The 23,211-nt window shown below is 48.6% G+C and overlaps 6 protein-coding genes across 6 annotated transcripts; 2 read left to right on the forward strand and 4 right to left on the reverse strand.

Annotated features, from left to right (window-relative positions):
- Positions 1-10,004: 10,004 nt before the first annotated feature.
- HOO65_010245 (Zinc finger protein 143) lies at positions 10,005-11,433 on the forward strand (the record flags this gene model as incomplete). The annotated part of the gene is made up of 3 exons (XM_071005819.1): positions 10,005-10,079; positions 10,148-10,419; positions 10,494-11,433. The coding sequence occupies 3 exons, from the start codon at positions 10,005-10,007 to the stop codon at positions 11,431-11,433; spliced, it is 1,287 nt and encodes a 428-aa protein (XP_070862067.1).
- Positions 11,434-13,191: 1,758 nt separating this feature from the next.
- Positions 13,192-15,497, forward strand: HOO65_010246 (Mitochondrial inner membrane i-AAA protease supercomplex subunit YME1; the record flags this gene model as incomplete). The annotated part of the gene is made up of 2 exons (XM_071005515.1): positions 13,192-14,994; positions 15,057-15,497. The coding sequence occupies 2 exons, from the start codon at positions 13,192-13,194 to the stop codon at positions 15,495-15,497; spliced, it is 2,244 nt and encodes a 747-aa protein (XP_070862068.1).
- Positions 15,498-16,171: 674 nt separating this feature from the next.
- On the reverse strand, positions 16,172-17,747 carry HOO65_010247 (zinc finger protein; the record flags this gene model as incomplete). Its single annotated transcript, XM_071005755.1, has 2 exons — positions 16,172-17,557; positions 17,631-17,747. 2 exons carry the CDS (start codon positions 17,745-17,747, stop codon positions 16,172-16,174), a joined length of 1,503 nt encoding a protein of 500 aa, XP_070862069.1.
- A 567-nt stretch (positions 17,748-18,314) lies between these two features.
- HOO65_010248 (DUF866 domain protein) lies at positions 18,315-19,079 on the reverse strand (the record flags this gene model as incomplete). The annotated part of the gene is made up of 1 exon (XM_070999676.1): positions 18,315-19,079. The coding sequence occupies one exon, from the start codon at positions 19,077-19,079 to the stop codon at positions 18,315-18,317; it is 765 nt and encodes a 254-aa protein (XP_070862070.1).
- A 733-nt stretch (positions 19,080-19,812) lies between these two features.
- HOO65_010249 (protein phosphatase 2A) lies at positions 19,813-21,228 on the reverse strand (the record flags this gene model as incomplete). The annotated part of the gene is made up of 4 exons (XM_071005823.1): positions 19,813-20,004; positions 20,072-20,501; positions 20,571-20,976; positions 21,069-21,228. The coding sequence occupies 4 exons, from the start codon at positions 21,226-21,228 to the stop codon at positions 19,813-19,815; spliced, it is 1,188 nt and encodes a 395-aa protein (XP_070862071.1).
- A 151-nt stretch (positions 21,229-21,379) lies between these two features.
- On the reverse strand, positions 21,380-22,411 carry HOO65_010250 (uncharacterized protein; the record flags this gene model as incomplete). Its single annotated transcript, XM_070999677.1, has 1 exon — positions 21,380-22,411. The coding sequence occupies one exon, from the start codon at positions 22,409-22,411 to the stop codon at positions 21,380-21,382; it is 1,032 nt and encodes a 343-aa protein (XP_070862072.1).
- Positions 22,412-23,211: the final 800 nt, after the last annotated feature.

Consider the following 23,211-nt stretch of genomic DNA (forward strand, 5'->3'; position numbering starts at 1 on the left):
AATGTTTCATGCTGCATTAGGGTGGGCGCGGTAGGGCAGGATAAGGTCAATCACTCCATCACTCTTTTGCTGCTCCGGGTCCGTTCTGCGTGGCCCTACAGCTGGCCGCAGACCGCCAGTGGATGGCCTGGCAGCTGGCGGACTCGGGCTCCTGTAAAACGGCATGTTCCGAACTCGCTCGAGAAAGAGAGAAGGCAAAAGGAAAGAGCGTCTAGGGTAATTACCCAATAGCATTCATTCCTCGAGGACGTTAGGGTTTGAACATTGCCACAAACTGTTGCTCTCCATGTTTCAAGCAGGCTGTACTCCCCATGTGTGCTATACACACTATAAATTACGGGACTGGCTTGAGAAAACGTTGACGAGCACCAGCAAGCAGGCATGAAACCTCTCCCCGCATCAACACGAAGTGACGAACTCCCCTTCCTCAGACGCGTGTGTGCATGGGACCGCCGATGAGCGGACAAGACAAGACAAGACAAGGAAACAATAAGGAAGAAGAAGAAGAAAATAAAATAAAAGAAAAGGACGACGAGACCCATTGCCAAGACTTCCAAACATTCTATGTCTCAGTCACATAAAAGCTAGAGGACTAGGGGGAGATGGAGATAACAAGAGAATGTAAAAAGAACGACTGTAGAACAAATCCTGGGATTTTGGGAGCAGAGAAGGAGACAACAACGAATCATAGACGAAAGGTAATTTCCGACACGTTTTGAATGTCCTATTCTTGGATACACTCACTGGCTATCCTATCTGGTCATTTCCAGCATCTTTTATCTCTTTCTTTTTCTTCCTTGCGAGCTAGTCTTTCCCTCGTGCCACTATCCTAAACCCAGATAGATCAACTGCAATTTGCTTCTTTATTCTCCACTCGAGATTCCAATCCGGCCAAGGGCACAAGGGAGGGATGGAGATAGGCAGGCTCAGCATGAAAATGTGGGTTGTGATGGTCGTAGTGTAGTGGGGTGGGTGTGTAAGTGACTCCAAGCTCCCATGCCATGCTCACATGTGCAGTCTTTTTGCCTTTTGCATCAGGTAAAACGGAGACAGACGTCTGTGGTCTAAAAATCGCCGTCTGGAGCGATTTTCTCCACGTAAGCACTGATGATGCTGTGTGGTGTGTGCTGCGTGCTGCGTGCTGTTGCTTTTCTCTGGTACAAGATTTAATACCGATCTTCTAGCGTCTCTCTTTGGTACATGTGTGAGAAAGCCAGATCATTTCCCTTCTTTTCTTAACGAGCAGCGGCGTTTAAGAGATGCTCAAGACTAGTGAGCTTCTTCTTCGGCTTAGGCGACCCGAAGTGCCTTCCTGCAATAGCAAAAGCAGCAGCAATATTCTAAAGAGATAACTAGAGAAGTAGCAGGCAACATAGCGAGGGGCCAACTGAATCTGATGTTGGTTTCACGTTGCAAGGAGACAAGCAAAATAGCATGGGGAACATAAAATAATGAGATAAAAAGAGATCCCGAAAAGAGAGGAGAGGAGGGGAGAAAAGAAAGAGAAAAGAAAAAAAAAAAAAAAAAAAGGCATGGAGCCAAGAAACAAAGATTGCATATCCCAACCCAACGCCTTCCTGTCCACACTGAGGTTTTCAGATGGCGACGACACTGCCAAGCCTGCTTATGAAAGCTTCGTAGCCACCAATGTTTCCTGTTGTCTTGACTGCCCGTCTTATTCGCGCAGACTGCGACAGACACCGGCCTACTCGTCGCTTTTCAAGCTCGAGCTTTCTGCTGCTTGTAGAAGCTTAATCTTGATTGACGTGAGCACCGTCGCCGACTGCCGCCGTTCTTCTTTCCCCTACCTATGCTTTCTGTCTGTCCTATCCTTTGCTGAACACAGCAAGTCGCGAGCATCTTGACAAGCCAGGGAAACCCTGAGCCCTAGTGGCTCGCCTTTCAACCGAAATGGCTGTCTCTGATAAAGCCTAACAAAGCGGTGTAGAGTGTCGTGCCGGCCATGGTGAAAGATGGCACATTGTGATTGGCCCTTCCCACCCATGGTGCAAGTGAGAAAAGTAAGGCTTCATGATAGATATCTAAAACGAAGGGTACCCTGACGCCCGCATGCAAACAAATAGAAGAAGAAAAAATACAAAAAGAGATAAAAAAAGAGCACAAAAGTCTGGCTCCCAGGGTTTGGTTCGCATGGGGCCATGACATGGATACGGGTTGAGAAGAACGGTCGAGATTAAAACACAGTCGGCACAAGACTCAGAAGGTCTCACATTTTCCTGCATATTCGGTATGTCTTGCCGAATGTTTCCTGAGGGTGGTCCGAAAGCGCCGAAAGACACAAGATAAGCCGGAAAATCATGTTTCATGGACACAGAGAGCAGCGAGTCTGCCGGGCACTTTGTCGTGAAACGCAATGGGCCTAAAGAAAAAAAGAAGAAGACACTCGCACAAACACATGCACAGCCAATACGTCTACCATAGCTGGAAGCGGCTTAAGGGCTGGCTGGACCGCTAGGTCTTGGTATGTGCGTGCACTCACTAACTACAGCTTGCTGTGCAAGTCCACTATCCACAAAGCTAAATCAGTGCTCTCCATGCTGCCATGCCAGTGGCGTGCGGGGGTGGATGAACTATAGTAGGATACAGTTATGGAGAAGCAGCAGCAATTACGCGCAAAAAGGGAGAGAGAGAGAGAGAGAGAGAAAGAGAGACAACAAGAGCCCTATAGCGGATGCTTGTTATAGCCAAATTCCAGGCCGCAGTTTAGAGGTCAAGTTGTTATAGTAGAGCCTCTTATAGCAGAAGACTCCAAGAGCCAATCCCAGAGCCAATACGCCTCTTCCTCCTTTCGGACGAGATTATTAAATCGGGGAGACACGGGGCAGAGGCAAAGAGGAGGAGGAAGAGGAAGAGAAAGAGGGAAAAGAAAAGAAAACAAGAGGCACCAGGAAACCAATCAATACCGAACAGACTTCCCGTATTACGGCGTAGACTAGAGACATGCACATCTGACCTATCACCACAGTGGCCATGAGGAGCAGAAAGAGAAGATATCGGTGTTATTTTTGTCCATTGTTTTTTCCCTCCTCTTCTTTTCTCGCCTAGTTCCCTCACCTCATGGCTAGGGTTTCTCGAGGAACTTTGTGAGTCTGGTGTGTTGTTGCTGCCATCACGTGCATGCAATGCTCATATCCTCTCATTGTTCGCTTGCGGCATGCATAAACAGAATTAAACATGGCCGAATTGATCAACCACAGCTAGAGGAAAAGAGGAAAGTAGGTCCCAATTGAGAGCGGCGCGCTCGGGCGTTGGCCTTTTTTGTGCTCGTGCTTCTGTGCTTGCTGGCCTTGTGCTGCTTGGCTTGTGCTTTATGCTTTCTTTTTCTTCCTTTTTTGTTGGTGCCTCCCCTCCCCAGACTTTTTTTGCTCTTTGTCTTCCTTTATACATTGTCTGGCACGCGGGCTCACAGAGCTTTTCTTTTCCCATGCCAAGTCCTAGCGAATCGTAGTGCACATACAGACACACATACACACAGTCTCTCTCTCTCTCTCACACTTGAACCTAATCCAACTTGTAGCTACTACAACCACATATACATCACAATCGTGCCGCAAAGCAGCCAGATTTGGAGCCCTTTGGCCAGCCAGCCTCTTGCAAACTCCATCTTGCGTCTTGCTGCTTCCTTGCATCAAGCCACATCACTACACCGCTGCACAAATTCGTTGGCTGGGATCCAGTTATGTCCACGTCGCCCTCGAGGTTATACACCCCAATCCACAATTCCAAATTATGTGCAGTACAGAGTCCCCCTCCCTGTCTCTCTGAATGCATATTCCAGGAACATGATCCATCTAGGTGAGTGTATCGATGTTGGTTCAACCCGTTTCCTTGTGCTTACGGCCGCAATGAAAAAAAAAAAAAAAAAAAAGCCTCCAAGAGGCCCACTACTCTAGGTCTCTCCTCCTCCTCCCCTCCCCCCCCCCCCCCCACACCATCATCACAACCTTTATTCAACTTGATTGCAGGACGTAGAGCTCGCCAGGGGGGGACTGAGAGGAGATACCAAATACCAAACACTGGGTCATAGCTCTTGTACCTTGAGCTAGCAAGCCAATAATACACAAGCCACAATTCATCCATAACTTGGCCTGCTTGGGCTTTGTCAAACTTAATCATCTGTCCTAAAGATCAAAGGGGCCTAGCATAAGACAGGCCTCTCTCATAATACTTGTGAGCAGAGAGCAAGAAAAGGATTTTGCACTAGAGAATAAAGCCTACCCCATGGCAAAGTACCAAGAAACGACGGGGATGTTGTTCTCTAGTTTTATTATGTTCCCTGGATACGAAATGAGATGGGAATATGCATAGACAAGATGAGAGGATTAGGCGTTCATTATTTCCTGCTTCTTCATCTCGTGTACAATGGGGCAATACAAGATTGAATTTGTGTTCATCCATGTCAGGACGGTGACTGCAAGATTGTGTGCATTGCAGGCATTGGCTGTTTTTTTTTTTTTTTTTTTTATATTCTTTTGTGTTGGCTCTTGCTCTTGTTGAGGGCTTTGCTATCGACCGGCCGGACGATCCCTGGATCTAGACACCCCTCCCTCCTTCTTTATCTTGGTGCAGACCAGCGGTCTGATATGCAGCAAGCCCTAGGATCACCAAAGAGAAAGACGACATGTCTTTGGTATCAGAGTGGGTATTTCTAGCGCCATTATATCGGCGTTCGGCCGAGTCGTCTCCAACTCGCCCTCAACTGGCTTGCATCAATCACGTCTTTGTTCACGAGACTCCAAATAAACAAATCCCTGAGGCTGAGATGCGTAGTTTGGGGCGAGATAGATTGGGACTGGCAAAGGGAAATGTCTATAGCACGCATGCTAGTACATGCACGTACATGCAGACATACCTGGTAGCAATTAGCGTTGTTTGCCTGCACTGTATAAACACTTGCAGTATGCGTCTTGCGTGCTATAGGACGTGTGTTGTAGTCAGGTCTGTCGGCGAGGAGACAAAGGAGAGGAGGAGCTGTTATGCACAAGGGTTTGGCATTATTACCTTAGGGTACTCCCTCGGGCCCTGTTGGGACAAATCGCCGTACGATACGATGCTCACTGTGCTTTCTAATAGCTGCTTGACTTGGAGCTATTTCCCTTTGTTTACTCTGTCAGGATGTGTGCGTGTGTGTGTGTGTGTGTGTGTATATGCATGCATGCATGCATGCATGTGTGTCTGCCAAGAAGACTGGACTTAAACTGACCTTAAACTGGCCCGTCTCGCCGTTCTCTGTGCTTGCAGGCAAACTTCCCGTCAATAGTTTAATCGCCACGAATCCCGCTCAATGCACTGCCAGCCTAACTTTATTGCATTGAAATGAGCTCTCGTCTTCATTAGCAAGGCAGACTTTTGGGCCTATACGGGATAGTATAATCTCACACACTTCACTTGCTAAATGCGAAAGTCCAGCCAAGCGCCAAGCAAGCACTAGGGCCGACTGCTTCTGCTGATGAACCAAGAAGCCCAGAAAGTTCTTAGTGGCGTGCTTTGGAGTGGCCTGCAACTCTCCTTGAAGTGAGTATGAGACATGAGAGGCAAAAACAGGGCCCGGCAGTTGTTTCGACTTAATCTTGAGCCAAGTTTTGGTCAAGTCCCAGGAGAAAGGAGAGTGCAAGACAAGAGCACGTCAGCTCAGTATTGGTCGTGTGATGGATGTGTGATGGGGGTGCAGCGTGTAAATGGAGTAGAGGGCAGGGCAGGGGGAGAAGGGATACCAAAGGGATAGTGAATGTGACGATGGATCCTCTCTTGCTTGAGTCTTGACGGACTTGGCTCTATGTTGTTGTGGCTTCTCCTTTTTCTTTCACAATTCGCCCCCATTGATCATTGGCCATGGGCAGCAAGGAAACAAGCAAAATGAAAAGCGAAGCTCAAAAGTGTAGGAAAAAAATAAAACAAAAAAGAGAAGAAGACCAACACAGACAACAGACAACAGACAGCAGACGTGTAGCTGCTACGTACGCAGGGTTAACCACCCAACCCTTGCTTTCTGACATCATCATACCCATAGCCATGCCATCGTCATCGTCATCGGTATTGTTGTATCGCACATTCTCTTCCCCCCCTCGCCCTCCGTCCGGGGCTTCCATCCTTTCTTGCCCAGCTTCTATGGCGGATTTCCAATATTCTACCGAGCGGCATTAGATTGCGATATGTCCTAGGGGAAACACCGAAAGCAATAGCGTCGTTCCTCGCCGTCTGCATTTTATTTGCATGGCGAAAACAACAAAGTCCACCAGGCCCTCAGACCTCCCTCCTACTGCGAGAAGAGAAAAAAACACTGCCCACTCGGCCTTGTTGGCATTATATTGTCCGGCTTAGCTGTGCACTAAACGTGGGACTTTTACTTGGCTAGCGGAGATATACTGAAGACTTCATGCATAATGCCATGTTATTTGCTGTTTAATTTCGTTTGTCACGATGGGATTGCTACCGTACACAACATGGAAGCAGCATAGAAGATTGTTTCTGGTAAGCAAGGGAGAACGAGGAGCCCTTATTATTATTAAGTTAGGTTAGCTCAGTTCATGCAACAGAAGGCCGTCTATCTAGCAGAAAAAAAAAAGAAGGGGAGTGAAGGGAAGGTTGTGTGAGGGAAAACAAATGGGACCAACATAGAACACGGGCCGGGCTTCTGCAATGTACTGCACATGCAACATAGCACATTACTTACATACAGAAACACACACCAACATATTTCCTTCTTTTAAGACATACACCTAACACCGCAATCATGAAGACCGTATTGTGCAACCATGCAACCTCAGTTTAAACAGACAACATCCTAATAAGTTGTCAAGCTCCAGGCATAATTTGCCTGGTACAGCGAGTTGAAGATTTTGGTGCTGTCATACCACCTCCCCGCCCGCCATCCCACCATATCAACACCATGGTTTGCAAACAAGGGACAGACAGAGATACGTAGGCAACCTGGTTTAGTTCTTGAATTTCTCGTGTATAGCCTCATGGTTGGTGTCCTTGGGTATCAAACGAAATTTGGGTCATGGGAAGGGGGAGGGGGGGGGGGGGGGGGATCTTGCGGCCCGGAGAAAAAAGAAAAAGCAAAAAGTCACTAACTAATCTTATTTTTTTTCTCTTCTTCTTTCTTCCTCTATGTCTGTTCTTCGCTTCACGGCAAGCCAAATGCCGCAAGTGTACGACCCAGTTCAGAAAACACTGCTGCTTTTCGTAACCAGCCAAAACGCTGAGAGAAAGAAGATCCCCCTCCCCCTTCAACCAACAGGAATGCTATTACGCTGTCTGCGCTTCAGGAACAAAGAAATAACAGAGAGCAGAGAGAGACCTACGTTGAATGGGTCGACCGGAAGCAAAATAGGTCATGCCAATTTACATACGGTCGCCTACTATTAGAGTTGCGGCCAGTTTTTCTTTCTCTCTTCTTCTTCTGCTTCTTTTCCTCTAGCTGCTACATAACTTACAAACGGCCAAGGCTCTAGGGGCACCTCACTAGGCCCAACATGTCCTAGATGACCAAGGGAGAGCCTGAAGCCAACAGTGCCATTCTTCTCTCTTCGCAACGCTTTGTCCGGAGAGGCCAGCCGGACTGGGCTGAAAAAAAAAAAAAAAAACGAGTTGAGATCAGTGATTTTACCTTCCTGAACACCGCGCTAAAAGTCCTAGTGTTGTTTTGAAGCTATGTAGATGCTAACATTTATTTGAAAGGGGGAACATAGGAGAGAAGGAGGGGCGAGGGACGAGGAGTAGAAGGAAGACTAGGCCTCTTTTCAACCAGTTTCTCCTGCCTTTGCTCTCTTTGTTGATGGCTTCACCCGTTCAGCTTGTCTTTTGGTCTGTTCTAATGAAAATCCCATGCAGCAGAGACAGAGACACACAAGAGAATGCGGCGAAGCTAGCTGCGTAAAGATCAAAGGGCTGGACTGCTAGCGTTTGGCAAACATGAGCCACAAAGAAAGAGAGAAGAGGAGAGCAGCGAGCAATATGGCACAGCAAGAAACATCAACTGGAGAACAAATAGTGGATGGGGTGGTAACCATAGAACACTGCATACTATGTCAAAGCGGCTTGTCCTATAGCTATTAAGCGGCCGCATCGGAGCGAACTACTATGTTTGATGATATCTTTCAGTCATCTCCCCATTGTTTCGTACCTGGATCTCCCTTCTTTTTAGGTGCCTCTAATTTTTTTTTTTTACCTGATGATATCCGTTTACATATATGCTTGTAAATATGAAGCTCCAATAAGCCCTTGAAAATGACGAAAATTTAAATGCATGCAAGTTTGATACAATCAAGGACAGTTGCAAGGGAAAGGGAAGGAAAGACAAGAGAACATCGCGGATGTGCCGAACCTCTTTCCCATTTTTGCTTCTTCCTTGGTTGTTTCCGAAAAAGAACTCGAGTACCTTCCTGATAAGGTCGAGTCTTGGACTCGGGGCTTGCCGCTATCCGGAGAAGCAACTGCCCTATGGGAAAGCTGTTTGTACTAAGGCAACTGTACCATTAGAGAAGCAACGCAACCTAACCATCTGCTCCTTTTCATCTTCCTCTGGATTTCTCCTCCTGCCTGCTGCTTATCCTCATGTGGGCAAAATACTATAGTTGCTAGTAGAGGGACTGTAGATGCCCCATTCCGTTTTCGACATTATTACAAAGGAAAATAGATTGGAAGATAAAAGGGAGAAAAAAAAAAGAGTTGTATGGATACGCCTTAACCTATCCTACTCCTAGTTGTCGACAATGAATGTTGGCGTCATTTATCTGGCTATACATAAAATGTAATAAAATCCCTCGTCGTCTGGAGGTTCTTTTGCGGCAAGATTCTCTACTACGTACATCTTTCTTGTTTTTGGTCTTTCCCTTGACCCTTGACGAACGAGAAAGAAGAAGAGAAGAAAGAGAGACTTAAAAGTCCTTACCTCCTCCCAAAACCCCAGTGAACCAGTTGCCCTCATGTATGGCTGGCTGGGTTCTTGTTGAGGCACCCTTCCCACAACCTTCTTGCTTGAGGACTTGTCCAAGGCAAGGCCCATATGTATGGGAAACTAGGTTTGCGCCTCCCCGTACATCTTAGATCAGGACTAGAAACTCCTGCGGTTGTAGTATAGTGGGCAACAAAGAGAGACGAGGAAGAGGAGGAGGAGGAGGAGGAGAGAGGAAAAAAGAAAAAAAAAAAAAAAAAAGGCATGATTAAAGTATTGAGAGAACGAAATGAACAATACTGAATAGATTAATATCGATAAATAGCTACTTAGAGGCTACATTATCGATTAAATACAGGCCTTGTTCTCCACATCCCTGATTCCATGTAAATGAGTGAGAAAGAGAAAAGAAAAAAGAAAAGAGATTTTATCAAGCTCAAGCAATTCCCGGACAGACCTCCCCTTCATAAGTGAAAGGCTTGTCCCTGTTGAGAGTAAGAAGGAGGGGAGGGGGGGGGGGGGGGGTGTGAGTGAGATGAAAGATGAACACGCCTTTTGGTAGGTATATATTTTAACATTCCCTGCATCTACCTTCTCACAAGCGTTGTTATTTGGTCCCCACCATCATCACCTCGTTCTGTTTCTATATATCTATCTTCGAGCACCCGCTTCTTCTTTTCCTTATTCTCCCTTTCTCTTCGGCCCATGATCTAGCTGAACTATCAAATCTCCCTCGTCAAGACATTCCTCATCAGTCTCTCTTTTTTATTTTGTTTTTATTTTCTCAAGCCCAAGTCGCTTCTATCTAGTTGCCATATTCATACGTTTACAACTCTTGATATCACGTATATCTTTCCAATTTTCTGTCCTTTTACATCCTTTTCTGTTCATATACATATACCTCTTCTACACTTTGCTCTTCTTCCGCTCTGTCATATATTAGTACCCCAGGACATATTTCTTTTTCGTACACTTATATATATATCCGTACATCCCTTGAGCCAAACGTCTTTGGGCTTGTCTCAGTCACCCCACCTCGCTACATTCCCCTTCAGCTTCTTTTTTCTTTCCCTCAACTGCAGCAATGGAACTCATGGAGCTAGTCGAGAACGAGCCCACTGCTCGCCCTTTCCAGTGCGACTGGACCAACTGCAACAAGGTAAGACATAACCTGATTGAGAAATAGGTTGGTTAGCTGCAGCAACAGTTGTCTAACACTACCCACAGTTCTTCAACCGCAAGTCAGATCTCCAGCGCCACTACCGGATACACACCAATGAGCGGCCTTACTCTTGCATGACTCCTGGATGTGGTAAGAGCTTCATCCAGCGCAGTGCTCTGACTGTCCACATTCGCACACACACCGGTGAGAAGCCTCACCAATGCCAGCACGTTGGCTGTGGCAAGCGCTTCTCGGATTCCTCTTCTCTTGCTCGCCACCGTCGCATTCACACCGGAAAGCGGCCATACAAGTGCTCTCACGAGGGCTGCCTCAAGAGGTATGTGTCTGTCCTAACATGTCGTTTAATGCATAGCATGTCTTGCTGACTTTTTCCCTCTTTTTCTTTCACAGTTTCTGCCGCAAGACGACTATGGTCAAGCACCAGCGCCGCTCCCACCAGCGTGGCCTGCTGCCTAATGAGATGCTGGATGACTGCACTTCTGAGTCTGACAGCGGCGAGTCTCCTTCTACCCCCAAGAACTCTGCCATCCAGTGGCCTGCTACTGGCCTAATGCCCAATGCTATGGGCAACCAGATGATGCACCGCGCCCAGCCTTATGGCAGCTTTGGCTCGCAGATGCCCACTTACAACATTACTAGCGCCTACACTCCCCCTGGAGCTCCCCAACAGCCCCGCGAGTACGATGGTACTCCTGGCCAGCCTGGCGCCGCCATGCACATGGTGCACCGCAGCACAAGCATGCCCTACTATGTTACCGAACAGGCCAACCCTGGCGTCGCCACCATGAACGCTGCCATGCCTCAATACCAGATCCCCCGTGGCCATCCTGTGGATCGCCTCGACATTCCCGCCTACCCCCAGGCAACTGTTATGAGCTCTCCTACCGGCTACATGAGCGCTCCCGTGCGTTCCGCAGGACCGCAGGACCCCGGCTTCTATGGCCACCCAGCCCAGGCCACCTACACTCTGCACGGCGCCTCGCCCGTCGACCCCCAGGCCCACCACCAGCCCACATACCACACACAGACTATGCCTTCTCCTCAGCCTGTGCCTTCACACGGCTCTCAGCCCCACTCGCCTGTGGCCTCTCAGGAGCAGCAGTTTCACCAAAAGCAGCAGCAGCAGCAACAGCAACAGCAGCAGACCCCCACTCCCCAGCCCGAAGCCGACCACTGGTATCACTTCCAGCAGCCCGTGTCTGTGGAGGTGACTCCCATCGATCAAATCCCATCGTACGGCTCCTCGGTCTACGACCCCTGGGCTCCCAAGATCGAGTTTGCTACGGATCCCTCTCTGCAGATGCCCAGCGAGCGCATTGCCAACATGTGAGAGCAGTGCATATGTAACGACTTCCTTCTCTCATGCCCTTTTGCTTGCTTGCTTGCTTTCTTTGCTGTTTGTCTGTCTGTCTGTCCGTGCTTGAGCTTGATCAGTACCAAACGATACCCCCCACGTTTCTTGTTTGTTCTTTGGCGTTTCTTCATGTCTCGACTTCTCCATTAGCCATTTGATACGGCATTGGTGGCACTGGCGTTCTTAGAGAAATTATCCGTGTACCACTATTTTGTTAATGTTGGTTCCCTTTTTTATTGTCTTTTCTGTTCCGGAGTTTTCTTTTCCTTGAGCTTCTGGCGGCTCTTTTCTCGTTCTCTCCTACCTTCTAGGTCATGGAGAGGCTTCTTTGCTCTTTGCGTCATACTTGGCATATTCATCATTATTCTTGCCCCTTATTCTCGCCGGCTTTTTAGCTCTTGGGCAGGTGCTTTCTTTTCTTCATTTTCGGTGGTTTTGTTCGTCCAGTTACCCTCCGTTTGTCTTCCGCCCTAATTCTTTTCTCGGCGTGTATTTATTCAGGCAGATGCCTTTTTATTATTTTCTTTTTCTTTGCATTTATTGACTTGGAGAGGCCCTGGAGGACCATCTGAAAGATATACGATTTCATTGTCTGCAATGATACTATTAGTAAGAGGTGGATTTTGTTTTTTGTTGTTGCTGTATTCTGCTGCCCTGTTCTTTTCTTACCTTAGTTTTATTCACTCATCGACATGTTTTTACATGTCAAGATAATGCACATGACATCATAGAATACGCTGCGTACCTTCAAACTGTGAATTTTTGTATTGATGGAATGTAGTTGTTTGGGAATGGTAGCACAGAGGACATGTTCTGGCGGTTGTTCGCCCGGGGAAACGTTGGACGATGCATAGCCGTTGTGATCGTTGCTTGGCACAGTCTTGCCAGCTGGACTTTAATAGCGCACACGCCACCAGCTGCCAGCCATATCTGTAAACTCACGTGATATGTTCACGTGACAGCGCCATCAGCCTTGCCTTGTCGGCTATAGACAGCAGCGCAATCGTGAGTGTGAGCATTATTTCTGTAGGATTAGAACTCCTGAGAAGCCTACAGAACAGTGGCATTTTTTGCTGCAGTGGCAATTCGCAGTATTTGTTCCTGTCTTTCTATATTCCATTTCCGTCTTTCTTTTCTCCCTCTATTTTTGCCTCATTTTAATTGTTTTTTTACCCCCCTCGCTAACGTCTAGTTGAAGCACTTTCACTATAAGTTTCTAGGCTTCTTGCGGCTGCATTTTTTCTGCCTCTTTGCCTCTATATTGCTTAGTCTTTGGGCCCTGTAACAAGCCTTTATCATCGTGGTGGAGCCTGTGCTTTGTCTGTGATACTGACGCAAGTTCTCCTTCGTCACCTCTCGTCCTTCCTAGGATTCAGCCTCGAGCAAGTTTCTTGTGGGCCTTTTTTTGCGGTACGCTTTGCCCTGCCCACCTCTGTATGTATGGATTTGCATTTGCATGCATCTCTACGTCTACTCTATATGCTTCATTCTTCCTCGTGACCGCTGCCGATTGCAACCGTTGCATTCGATTCTGTCCACTGTACTTTCTTTTTGCTCCATAGAGGTCATCGTCACTAATAGCCTCCCTTGCTACCATAGCCGCAACACGCCATCGCGCCGAACCTCCGCTGTGACGCTCTCTTCGACTTGTATGTCCCAGTCAAACAGCGTCTTCTGCCCCTCCCCCCTCCCATACTACGGAAATTGCATCGACGGACTACTACCACCACCATCATGATACGCAACCAAGCCCTTGTGGCTACAAACCGGCTTCGGCCCGGTGTGCAGCGCACGATGATGCAGCAGCTGGCTGCTGCCAACTCCAACCTTCCCCTCCGCACTCTTGCCACGGGCGTTGCGTCGCTCTCCGCCGCCTCTGCTACCATCCCGAACAGCCTCCGCTCGCTCTCTACATTACCGCATGCCTGGCGCTCATCAACCACGTCTTTTCGCCCTCTCCAGCACTTGCGGAATCTCACTTCAGCCTCGGGAGGCATTCCCCGCTCTATGCTGGCCTCACGCGAAGCTGCCGCTAACCGCTCCCCCGGCAGTGCAACCGCCCAAAATTCTTTCTACCAGCTGCTGCTGAAAGCCAATATGCCTGCTATTGTCATTGAGAGATACCAGTCTGGTCTGTACGCTACCAATGAGGCTGCCGATGAAACTTACGCCAGAGCCCTGCGGATGGTTAAGAACACTGGGGCCTCGGATAACCAATATGCAATGAATGAGACTGCTCAGGCTGTTGGCCAGAGTGTTGCTGCCCGGTCTGTTGGTGGTAGTGTAGCTTCCATCCGCGGCGGCGCGGGAACCAAGACCGGGCCTCTATATGTTGTTGTGGACGAGTCTCGTAGCTCGACGCTCTTCCGCTGGGTCAAGTTCCTCCTCAGCTTTGGACTTAGCACGTATCTCGGCCTGGTTGTTATCAGCCTTGCTGTGTCACTCTTCGATGACATGAACAAACGCCGGCCCGGAAACAAGACTGAGAGCGAGGTCAAGCCTAAGAGTCAGACTACTAGATTCGCCGACGTTCATGGCTGCGAAGAAGCCAAGGACGAACTCCAGGAGCTTGTCGACTTCCTCAAAAACCCCGACAAGTTTTCTACACTCGGCGGAAAGCTGCCCAAGGGTGTGTTGCTGGTTGGCCCCCCTGGCACTGGAAAGACACTGCTGGCCCGTGCCGTTGCCGGCGAAGCGGGTGTGCCCTTCTTTTACATGTCCGGCTCCGAGTTTGACGAGATCTATGTCGGAGTGGGTGCTAAGCGTGTTCGTGAGCTATTCGCTGCTGCTAAATCTAAGTCTCCTGCCATCGTATTCATCGACGAGTTGGATGCTATTGGTGGCCGTCGCAATGCCCGCGACGCTGCCTATGTCAAGCAAACATTGAACCAGCTTCTGACCGAGCTTGATGGCTTCGAGCAGAACAGTGGTGTTATTATTCTTGCTGCTACCAATTTCCCCGAACTCTTGGACAAGGCCCTGACTCGCCCTGGTCGTTTTGATCGCCACGTGACTGTTCCTCTTCCCGATGTTCGTGGCCGCCTTGCTATTCTAAAGCATCATGCTACCAAGATCAAGGCTGCTCCCGATGTCAACCTCCAAGCCCTGGCTTCTAGTACCTCTGGTCTTTCTGGTGCAGAGCTGGAGAACATTGTAAATCAAGCTGCCATCCATGCTAGTCGTGCCAAAGCCAAGAACGTCAACATGCTAGACTTTGAATGGGCCAAGGATCGCGTCATTATGGGATCTGAACGTCGCAGCATGGTAATCAGCGCAAAAGAGAAGGAAATGACTGCCTACCACGAGGCTGGCCATGCCTTAGTTCTTCTGTTTGCTGAGAACCCGCCGAATGAGCTGTACAAGGTCACGATTCTGCCGCGCGGTCCTACTCTAGGTCATACAGCCTTCCTACCTGAAATGGACAAGCATTCGTATACCCTCTCAGACTACCTAAGCATGATCCGTGTTTCCTTAGGTGGCAAGATGGCAGAGGAACTCCGCTACGGCGTTGACCACGTCACCTCTGGCGTTTCTAGTGTAAGCAACTATATGGCCTAGGACACAAATGTATCGTCTGTTTGCTAACTAAAAGAAAATAGGATCTAGAAAAGGCTACCAAGATTGCTTTTTCTCTAGTATCACAGTTCGGCATGTCGCAGAAGCTGGGCAATATGGACTACTCGGAGAACTACCAAAACCTGTCGTCTGAGACCAAGAGCAGAGTCGAGGGTGAGGTGCAACGCATGCTGAACGAATCCTACGAGAACGTACGTGAGCTTCTGACTAAACGTCGCAAAGAGCTTGACCTTTTGGCACAAGCCCTCGTCGAGTATGAGACTCTTGATCGCCGCGAGGTTGAACTGGTTATCCGTGGCCAATCCATCCCGGGCCGCCAACCTCTCCCCCCAGGCCCCATGGCCGTACCCTTGCCTCTTGATGGCGCTCTGCCGGGCTCCGGTGAGGCTTTTTCTAGTGAGCAATCAAGCTCAACACGGACTCCCCCCCCTGTGCCTCCTGCACCCACTGCCCCGGCGTCCTAAATGTCTTTTTTGTTGTTGGCAAAAGCAAGACTTGTACACTTACATACACATATACCACGAGGAATTCCCTAGGCAGTAGTTCGAAAGCAAATATATCACAAACACTCTGTGTTTATTTTGCCTCTTTGCTCGCTTAGACTTTCCATTGGTTCTCCTTCTTTTTTTTCGGCTTTTTTTGTTTTCATATTTCGTTTTAGTGATAGGCATGGGGCGTCTTTTTGCGGTTTGTTTGTTTCAATTTCAATTTGAACTTCATCATTCTTTAATTTGTTTCGTTGTAACACAGGAGATGGAGGGAATGAAAGACATGAGATAGGAGGGGGGGGGGGGGGGTAATTTCTTTTTCACATAGGATGATGAGCCCAATGAACTTTGGTGTAATACTGTCGAGTCCATGGGCAATCTTGCCCTCTTTTTTTTTCTCCTTGTTTACTTGGCCCCCTGCATTGCATATTCTTTAATGTTTGCATCAACTCATTATTTTCATTGTAGTATGTGGAAAAAAAAAAAAAAGAAAAAAGACCGATATAAAAAGACAAACCCTAAAATAACACATAGACTCCAGATAGTCCACCCATCCCATTTATTTCCTCACTCTTCTCTTTTTTTTATCCGCCATTTTCCATGTACCGTTTCCCCGGTATCTAACCAAGCAATATGGCCAAACTGCCATATTAAGCAGACTCGTCCATCGTGTTCTCGTCAGCAACCTTGTCACCAGAGGCCGCAGCATCGTTCTCGTAGCCCTCGACCTTCATGTCGTTTAGGCCAAGGTCCTCCTCTTCGTCCTCAGTACGGTCATACACCTCACGGGTGATCTTGGGGTCGGTTGCCGGGGGGTCAACTAGGGTCTGGACATAACTCGAGGCCAGAGGATCTGATAGAACCAGCGTGAAGGGCTTCTCACCACGGATAGCAGTGTCCAAGCCCTCAAAGAACTTGGTCCAGGTGGACCTTTGCTCTTCAGCCATAGAGTCGCCGGCTTCACGCATGCGCTCCTCGGAGCCTTCCTTCTTCTCATCCGCCAGTTTCTCCACGGGCGCGGCAGAGCTAGAGAGCTGCGTGGGCTTCGAGCCCTGGGCCTCAAAGATCTGGTTGTGCAAATCGTTCCGAACTTGGGTTAGGAGACCCTCGACAGTGGTGAAGCGGCCGCCCAGAGTGCCGGCATTGACCACAAGGTTCAGCTCGGGACACTCTAGAGCGCAGGATTCGCTCTTGAGGATGTCGCGGGCCAGGTCAACTTCGTCCTCAACTTTGAGAGTAATACGCTCGCCCTTGTCGGGAATCTCGCCACCGGTCTTGACGTCGTTGCTGCGGTAGCCGCAGGAATCACATACGGTGCTCATTAGTACAACCTGCTTAAAGTGGGGGATGTCGACCATCTTCATGTGGGTGACACAGGCGTGCGTGCAGCCAGGGCATGTGGCTGGGAATGAGTATACCTCGTTCGGGGCGATTTCGCCGTCCTCAGTCAGAGAAGGCTGTTTGACGGGATCCCCGATAAGAGTACCATCGGCCTGCTCACCAGAAGCAGTTAGGCCAAGTGCCTTATTTTGCTCGGGAGTGCGCAAGAACTCATGCTTCTCCCACTTGCCAACACCATCCTTGAGATCAGGCGAGATAAAGGAGTTGCCAGCCGGGTCATCGACATACATGCGGAAAGGGAAAGCTTCGCCAGCCAGCATCTTTTTGCCCCTAGCGATAATTTCTTCAATCTTGGCATACACCTCGGGCTGCTCGGCCTTGCGGGTCTCCTGGCCCATAGCCAGGTCATCAATGATGCCCGTGAGAACACCCTCGACGTTGGTTAGCTGACCACGGCCAGAGGGGACCTCGAGATCGAGCTCGATAAACTTGATGGTGGCGGTGTCAGCCTTGATGACCTGGCGTTCGAAGTCGGCAAGAGAGGTCAGACGCAGCTCGTAGTGGGTACCCTTGGGTTGAATGCTACCGGCGGGTTGGATTTCGTTGTTCTGGAAGCCACAGTGCTCGCAACTGAAGGACATGATAATGATTTCGCGAAAGTAGGGGATTGAGGTGAGGAGCATGCGAGTCCAGCCCTAGACGAGAAGGAATTGTTTAGTTAGTATAGGAAGAGGGCCAAAATCAGATGCTGCAGAAACCTAGACTTACATTCTTGTGGCAGTTCATGCACAGCGACTCGATTTGCTCAACAGGCTGGACATCGTCGGAAGTAGCAGTCTGTTCGGCATGGGCACCAATAGACTGGAACTCAGTTGGGACAGCCATAATAGGAGAATTGGCGGGGGGGGGGGGGGCAGTAAAACTTAGGGGTATCAATGAATACACAAACGACGAGGGATCGCGACAAGAGAGGAACAGTTTAAGAAAAATATGTATAGTAGTTTTTATATTGTGACTGTGTCAAAGAAAAAAGATTATGCGATTCCAGTAAATGACGAAGGGATGGCGGGGTGCTCTTTTTTCTTTTTCTTCCCTGTTATAAAAGAAAACGCGGGGCAGTATTTTTTGCTATGAGTGGGCGCTGGTTGCTTCTAGAAGCGTCGCCATTCACCCAGTCACCTAGGTATGTATGCTTGGTAATACAGGCAAACTAGTCCTAAGTGAAGTGCCCTGAAAATTTTCCACAAGCGCTATCAAAACCCTTGCTTGCTCCTCTACAGCGGGCGTTTGTACTTGCCGCATGGGGAGACGACTGATAACTGAAGGGCGGGCGTTATAATATTAAGATAGCAAGTTTAGAGATATTGATGAAGCGTTCAAAAAAAAAGGCCATGGACTTATCAATGTGTGAGTAGAGAAGGAGTGGGAGAGAAAAAAAAAAGGAGGGAAGCATCATCTCTTCATAAAATCAGCCAGGCTCAATCCGCCCACTGGCTTTTTCTGTTGTGCCAGCAGAGCCTGCAAACCTCCGTTTTTCGTCTTCTTGCGTTTTTTGCCTGGCGCCGTGGATGAAACGGCGTTTTTGTTTCCGGCTGATGGGATCGTCCCGGTAACTGCGTGCGTTTCGCCCGCCAGCAGCGTTTTTGTAGGGGCAATACCACCCGCTGTGTTGTCGTTGCTAGCCTTAGACTTCCCTTTACTCTTCTTCCTCCACTTCGCCGGCTTGAACCGCAATGAGACTGGCGGCAATGCGATCTGCGACTTGGTGAAGCTTGAGCACCTGTGGCACTTGGTGATCTTGCTTACGCCAACTCTTGCAACTTGTGGGCGTTTCTGGCGGGTATTGGAAGTAGTTTTTCTACATTCCTTGTCTCCTGCCTCGGATCTCACCGTCTTATTCCCGCCCTTGGTCTTGTCTCTAGCCAACGCGCGTTTCCTCTCGATAGCTTCTGCCCGTCTTTGCGCCTTGACATGACGGACGCCTGTTTCAATTCTCACATCCGCTTCCGCCTCTAGAGCCAATACACTGCTACATGCACCACAGATTCGGTGTTTCTCAACCTCCGGTATGGTAATCCCGTAATCTGAGAGTAGTTGGTTGCGTTGGCGCATAAAATACGCAGAGGTTTCTGGTGATGATGTCGCCAGCATGTAACTCGAATCGGCGAGAAGGTCAAGGCGCTCTTGGAGCCCGGGAACCGGTTTTGCGGTCATCATGACTAAATGGCTAATAAAAGTTTATCAATGAGGATGACATGAAATCAAACGTCGTCAGAATGAGGCGGTATGAGCTGGGCCTGGAAAAAGTCTCAAAGAGCCAGAACAATAGGGTTATTGTGATGACTAATCTATAAACCCTTGTCGTAATTAATAGGGGGAAAACCCTGATAAGTGTGTCTTTATCACGTGACATGCAACAGTTTTGATTTGACATCAGAGTGAATATACAATGCATCACCAAAGATTCAGGCCGTCCATGTTCGAAGATAATGAAATGTTCTATAAAATATTCCTGTCCTCATGATATTGCTCGTCATTTGTTCATGATTGCCCTCCTTTTTTATTTACATTCTTTTCATTTTGAAAGACATGAAATCATGATAGCGTATGACATGTTACAGCCCAAGAAAGCTTAAGACCAACTTGTTGTGTCCAGTTCAGTACACGACTGCAAGGTTTAGGCAAGCTGCTCCATTGGCCATGGCCCATAATTACCAAAGAAAGAGAGAAACAAAAGAAGAAGAAGAAGAAGAAGAAGAAGAAGAAAAGGACAAAGGGAAATAAAAGTTGCGTAGAGTTCTGTGCATCCATAGACTCGTGAGATATAGGAAAGAAAACTAGAGACAGAAATGTCAAGAAGATGAAAAGAAAAGTACAGGTTGCTACAGCTGAGGAAAGCGACAACATAGAGCCCCGCCCAGATATTATCATGAATAAAGGAAGACATAGATTACAGGAAATAATCGCTAGGCCCTCTTCTATTTGCCGGAATGTGACGCTGATCATCGGGGACAGCAGAAAAGATGCTGAATGTAGGAGTCGGGTTTTTGCCAACTGTCATGATTGAGGCAACATTACCACAGCGGTAGCAATAGTTGGGGGCTGACCAGACCGTGACAACAGACTTTTCGTCAAAGTGATACTAAAAAAGGCGGAGGATATTAGTCAACATTTGCAAACCAACAGGGGCTACGGACATGCAAAAATACCTTGAAGCCTTCGTTAACCAGTTGATGGGCACGCGCTATAGTTGTCAGGCCATTGACATGGTTGAACTCATTCGCTACCCGGTCGCCAAACAGCCAACCCGCTCCTCGAGGGCTCACGGCCCATGTTTCGATGTCGTCGGGATCAGACCACACCAGATCACAGAACGCACCCTCGTGCGGAATTTCTTGGGCACGTGCGACGACTCTGATTTGGTCAATAGTGCGGATTTCGGGACTGAGGCCACCGTGAACGCAAAGAATATCACCATCAACAATAGCAGCAAGTACAAGGAAGTCAAAGACATGGCAACATGCTTTCCACACGGAAGCATTGCCGTATTTTAGCTGGCATTCTTCGTAGAAACCGTACACCTGCGTGATTTGACGGGATTCATGATTTCCTCGGACGAGCACAATCTGATCGGGATACCTATAGCTAGAGTGTTAGGGCTGGACTGAAAGTTGATTGGGGCAGCTATTTTGGATGGTTGTTGCTTACTTGGCCTTTAAGCACATCAGTAATGTGAAGGTTTCTAGACTGAAGTAGCCTCTATCAACAAAATCACCTAGGAAGATGTATTTGTTGACAACTGATTGCGACCCAGTGCTCGTTTCGGCAGGAGTGGCCGTGGGATTTATGGCGGCACCACTGGGTTCGTCGTCCTCGTCAGAGCTAACAGCATTGTTGTTGGCGTCTCCATTACGGATTTGTTTCTTTAGCTTGGGATCTGTGATTTCCGAGGGCGGTTGTAAATCGTAGTCATTGATGATCGTGCGAGGTGGCAGGGAATCTTTCTCTCCAGGCATACCACCAGCAACACGGAAGAGTTCGAGAAGATCATAAAACTGGCCGTGAATATCACCGCATATCGTGACAGGGCTAGAAACGGGTTGGATGTTAGATTCTGTATAGCCATGTTAGCAACTATCGATACTATTTTTTTTTCTTCTTTTCTTTCTTGCCCCCATTGGGTTGATGTGAATGGTGATAACTGACCCTCCATGAGAATTTCCTTGACAATCTCGCATAGTTCTTTCATAACACGCTCTGGTAGATAATGGCACTGCTTAGCCTCCTCTAGCCACTCGTCAATACCAGCCGAGGGAGTGAGGTTTGCCGGTCCAGGCCTAGGTACAGTTGGATCGACTGTAGACATTATAGCGGATGAAAGAAGTGTAAGGTGAATGATGATAACAAAAGAAAGAAAACAAAAAGTGTGTTGTGTATAAAGCGAAGGAGGATATGAGTTAATGAGGCGCAAATAAGAAGAGAAAGCAAGTGATAATATCAGCCAAAGCGGGGTCGCTCTAGAGGCAGCGGACGGAGCGGAGAGCCAGTATCGCGGGTTCCAGCTCGGGGTCGCCTCGGGGGAGTGGATGCAGAGGCAGGAGAGTTATGGCGGGAACGTGGTCTTGTAGTGGGTTGAGGGAGGGCAGAGAGAGTATCCTGAGAAATAGACGGTAGTGAGCGGGGGTCGGCGTCAGAAGACGTAGAAGGGGAAAAGCGGAAGAAAAGGAAAGGGCGGCTAGAGCAGCAGTGTCGTCGTATTCGGGAAAGGGCACGATATCGTCGTCGTGGCTATCAGAAGACTCGGAAGAGAAGGAAGGTGTGAGAGAAGAAAAATCAGCACCGTAAGGTAGTTGGAGATGCAACGACTCGTAGGAAGGCCGCTTTTTGGACGGACTGTGTTGAGCGTTGAAGGGCTGTTGGAACGGCGGTTTTTCTAGACGTCGAGGATCAGCACGGAAACGGGCAGGGCCAGTCTGTGCAGCGATAATGGCGGATCGAGGAAGACTGGGCGTAGCTGGCTGGACGGCGGGGAGATTCCGAGGGTCAAAAAAAGGATTTACTCGTGGATTGGTTGAATCTATAGCATTGCGTCGTCGACGACTAGAAGAAGTGGTAGAGGAAGTGTCGTCGTTGGAGCAGGGGGCCAAGATAGAGGGGGAGAGAGAGGCAGAGGGAGAGATAGTGGACACGGGTGGTGATGGTTGATCAACGCCGACACAATTCAAGCCCTGAGTAGCTGCACTACCTGGAATATTAGGAATAGCGGCGTAGCTGGGCGAGCGGCTTCTAGATGAGGGGCGCTGTGTGCGTCTCGTGCTGTCTGTGTTTGTGCTGCTTCTCGTGGGGCTGATGTGTCTCTCGCTGGTGTAAAAGTTGGGACTCAGGCTATTAGCGCTATCAGGGCTGCAGTCAGCGGCGTCGTTGTAGAGCTCGAAAGTAATGGTATTGATGTTATTGGGACTGTAATTTTCGTAGGCTCGAACAGACTGAGCAGACTGTGACTGTCTTACGCCAACTACTAAGGGTGGTTCTGGCTGTGAGGTCGACATTGACGGCTTGAAACCCTCACCAAGAAACTCCCTACCCTCCATTATTTTTCTGCAGCGGGCTCGAATGGGGAGGGCAGTTCCCCCACAGCTCAACCGGGACTCCAGCCTTAGATTAGCCGGTGGCGGATCACGTGGTTGTGGAAAGAAGGCGAAGAAGAGTATATTTTATGCCAGCTGCTGACAGCTGGATGATGCTGATATTTCTTTCGTTGTCAGGTGCCAGTAAAGACAATAACAAAACCCTTGACGATTTTGAAACAAGAATAGGAAATGGACGACTTTGGAGTCTGGGGATTTCTGTATTAACTTGTGCTGGCGTTGGTTTTTTGAGGGTTGCGTGAGAAACTGGCTGGAAAGAGAGAGAAGAAAAAGAGGGAGAAGCTCGGATAATGGGTTAAGCTTCTTTCACACAATGGTACATGTAGGGAACCCCGAAATGGTGAGGAGCCCCCAAGGTCAATTGGGTTGGGCAGTATCCAGGCGCAAGGTAGTGAGAAAGTTTGTTGGCTGGTGCGTGCTAATGCAAATGGTGCCATAGAGAGGAAGGGAAAAGAAAGAAAGAAAAAAGGATACAAAATATCTCTCTCTCTCTCTCTCGCCCGCGAGTAATGCAGATGGGGGCTGAGAGAAACAGAAGTTAGACCGAAGCAGCCGCAGCGAATAAACAAAGTCAGTTCTTCCTTCGTTGTAACAGAAAAAGGGGCCAGGAAGAGAAAATATTATGTGAAAATGTTAAGATGCAGATGGATGCGAATGCAGATAGATGCAGGAAATAAAGCTGAGCAGCAGACTGCACTGCC

The sequence above is a fragment of the Ceratocystis lukuohia genome (assembly GCF_044167205.1).
Source record: "Ceratocystis lukuohia strain C4212 chromosome Unknown Supercontig1_pilon, whole genome shotgun sequence".
In the NCBI taxonomy this organism is placed as follows: domain Eukaryota; kingdom Fungi; phylum Ascomycota; class Sordariomycetes; order Microascales; family Ceratocystidaceae; genus Ceratocystis; species Ceratocystis lukuohia.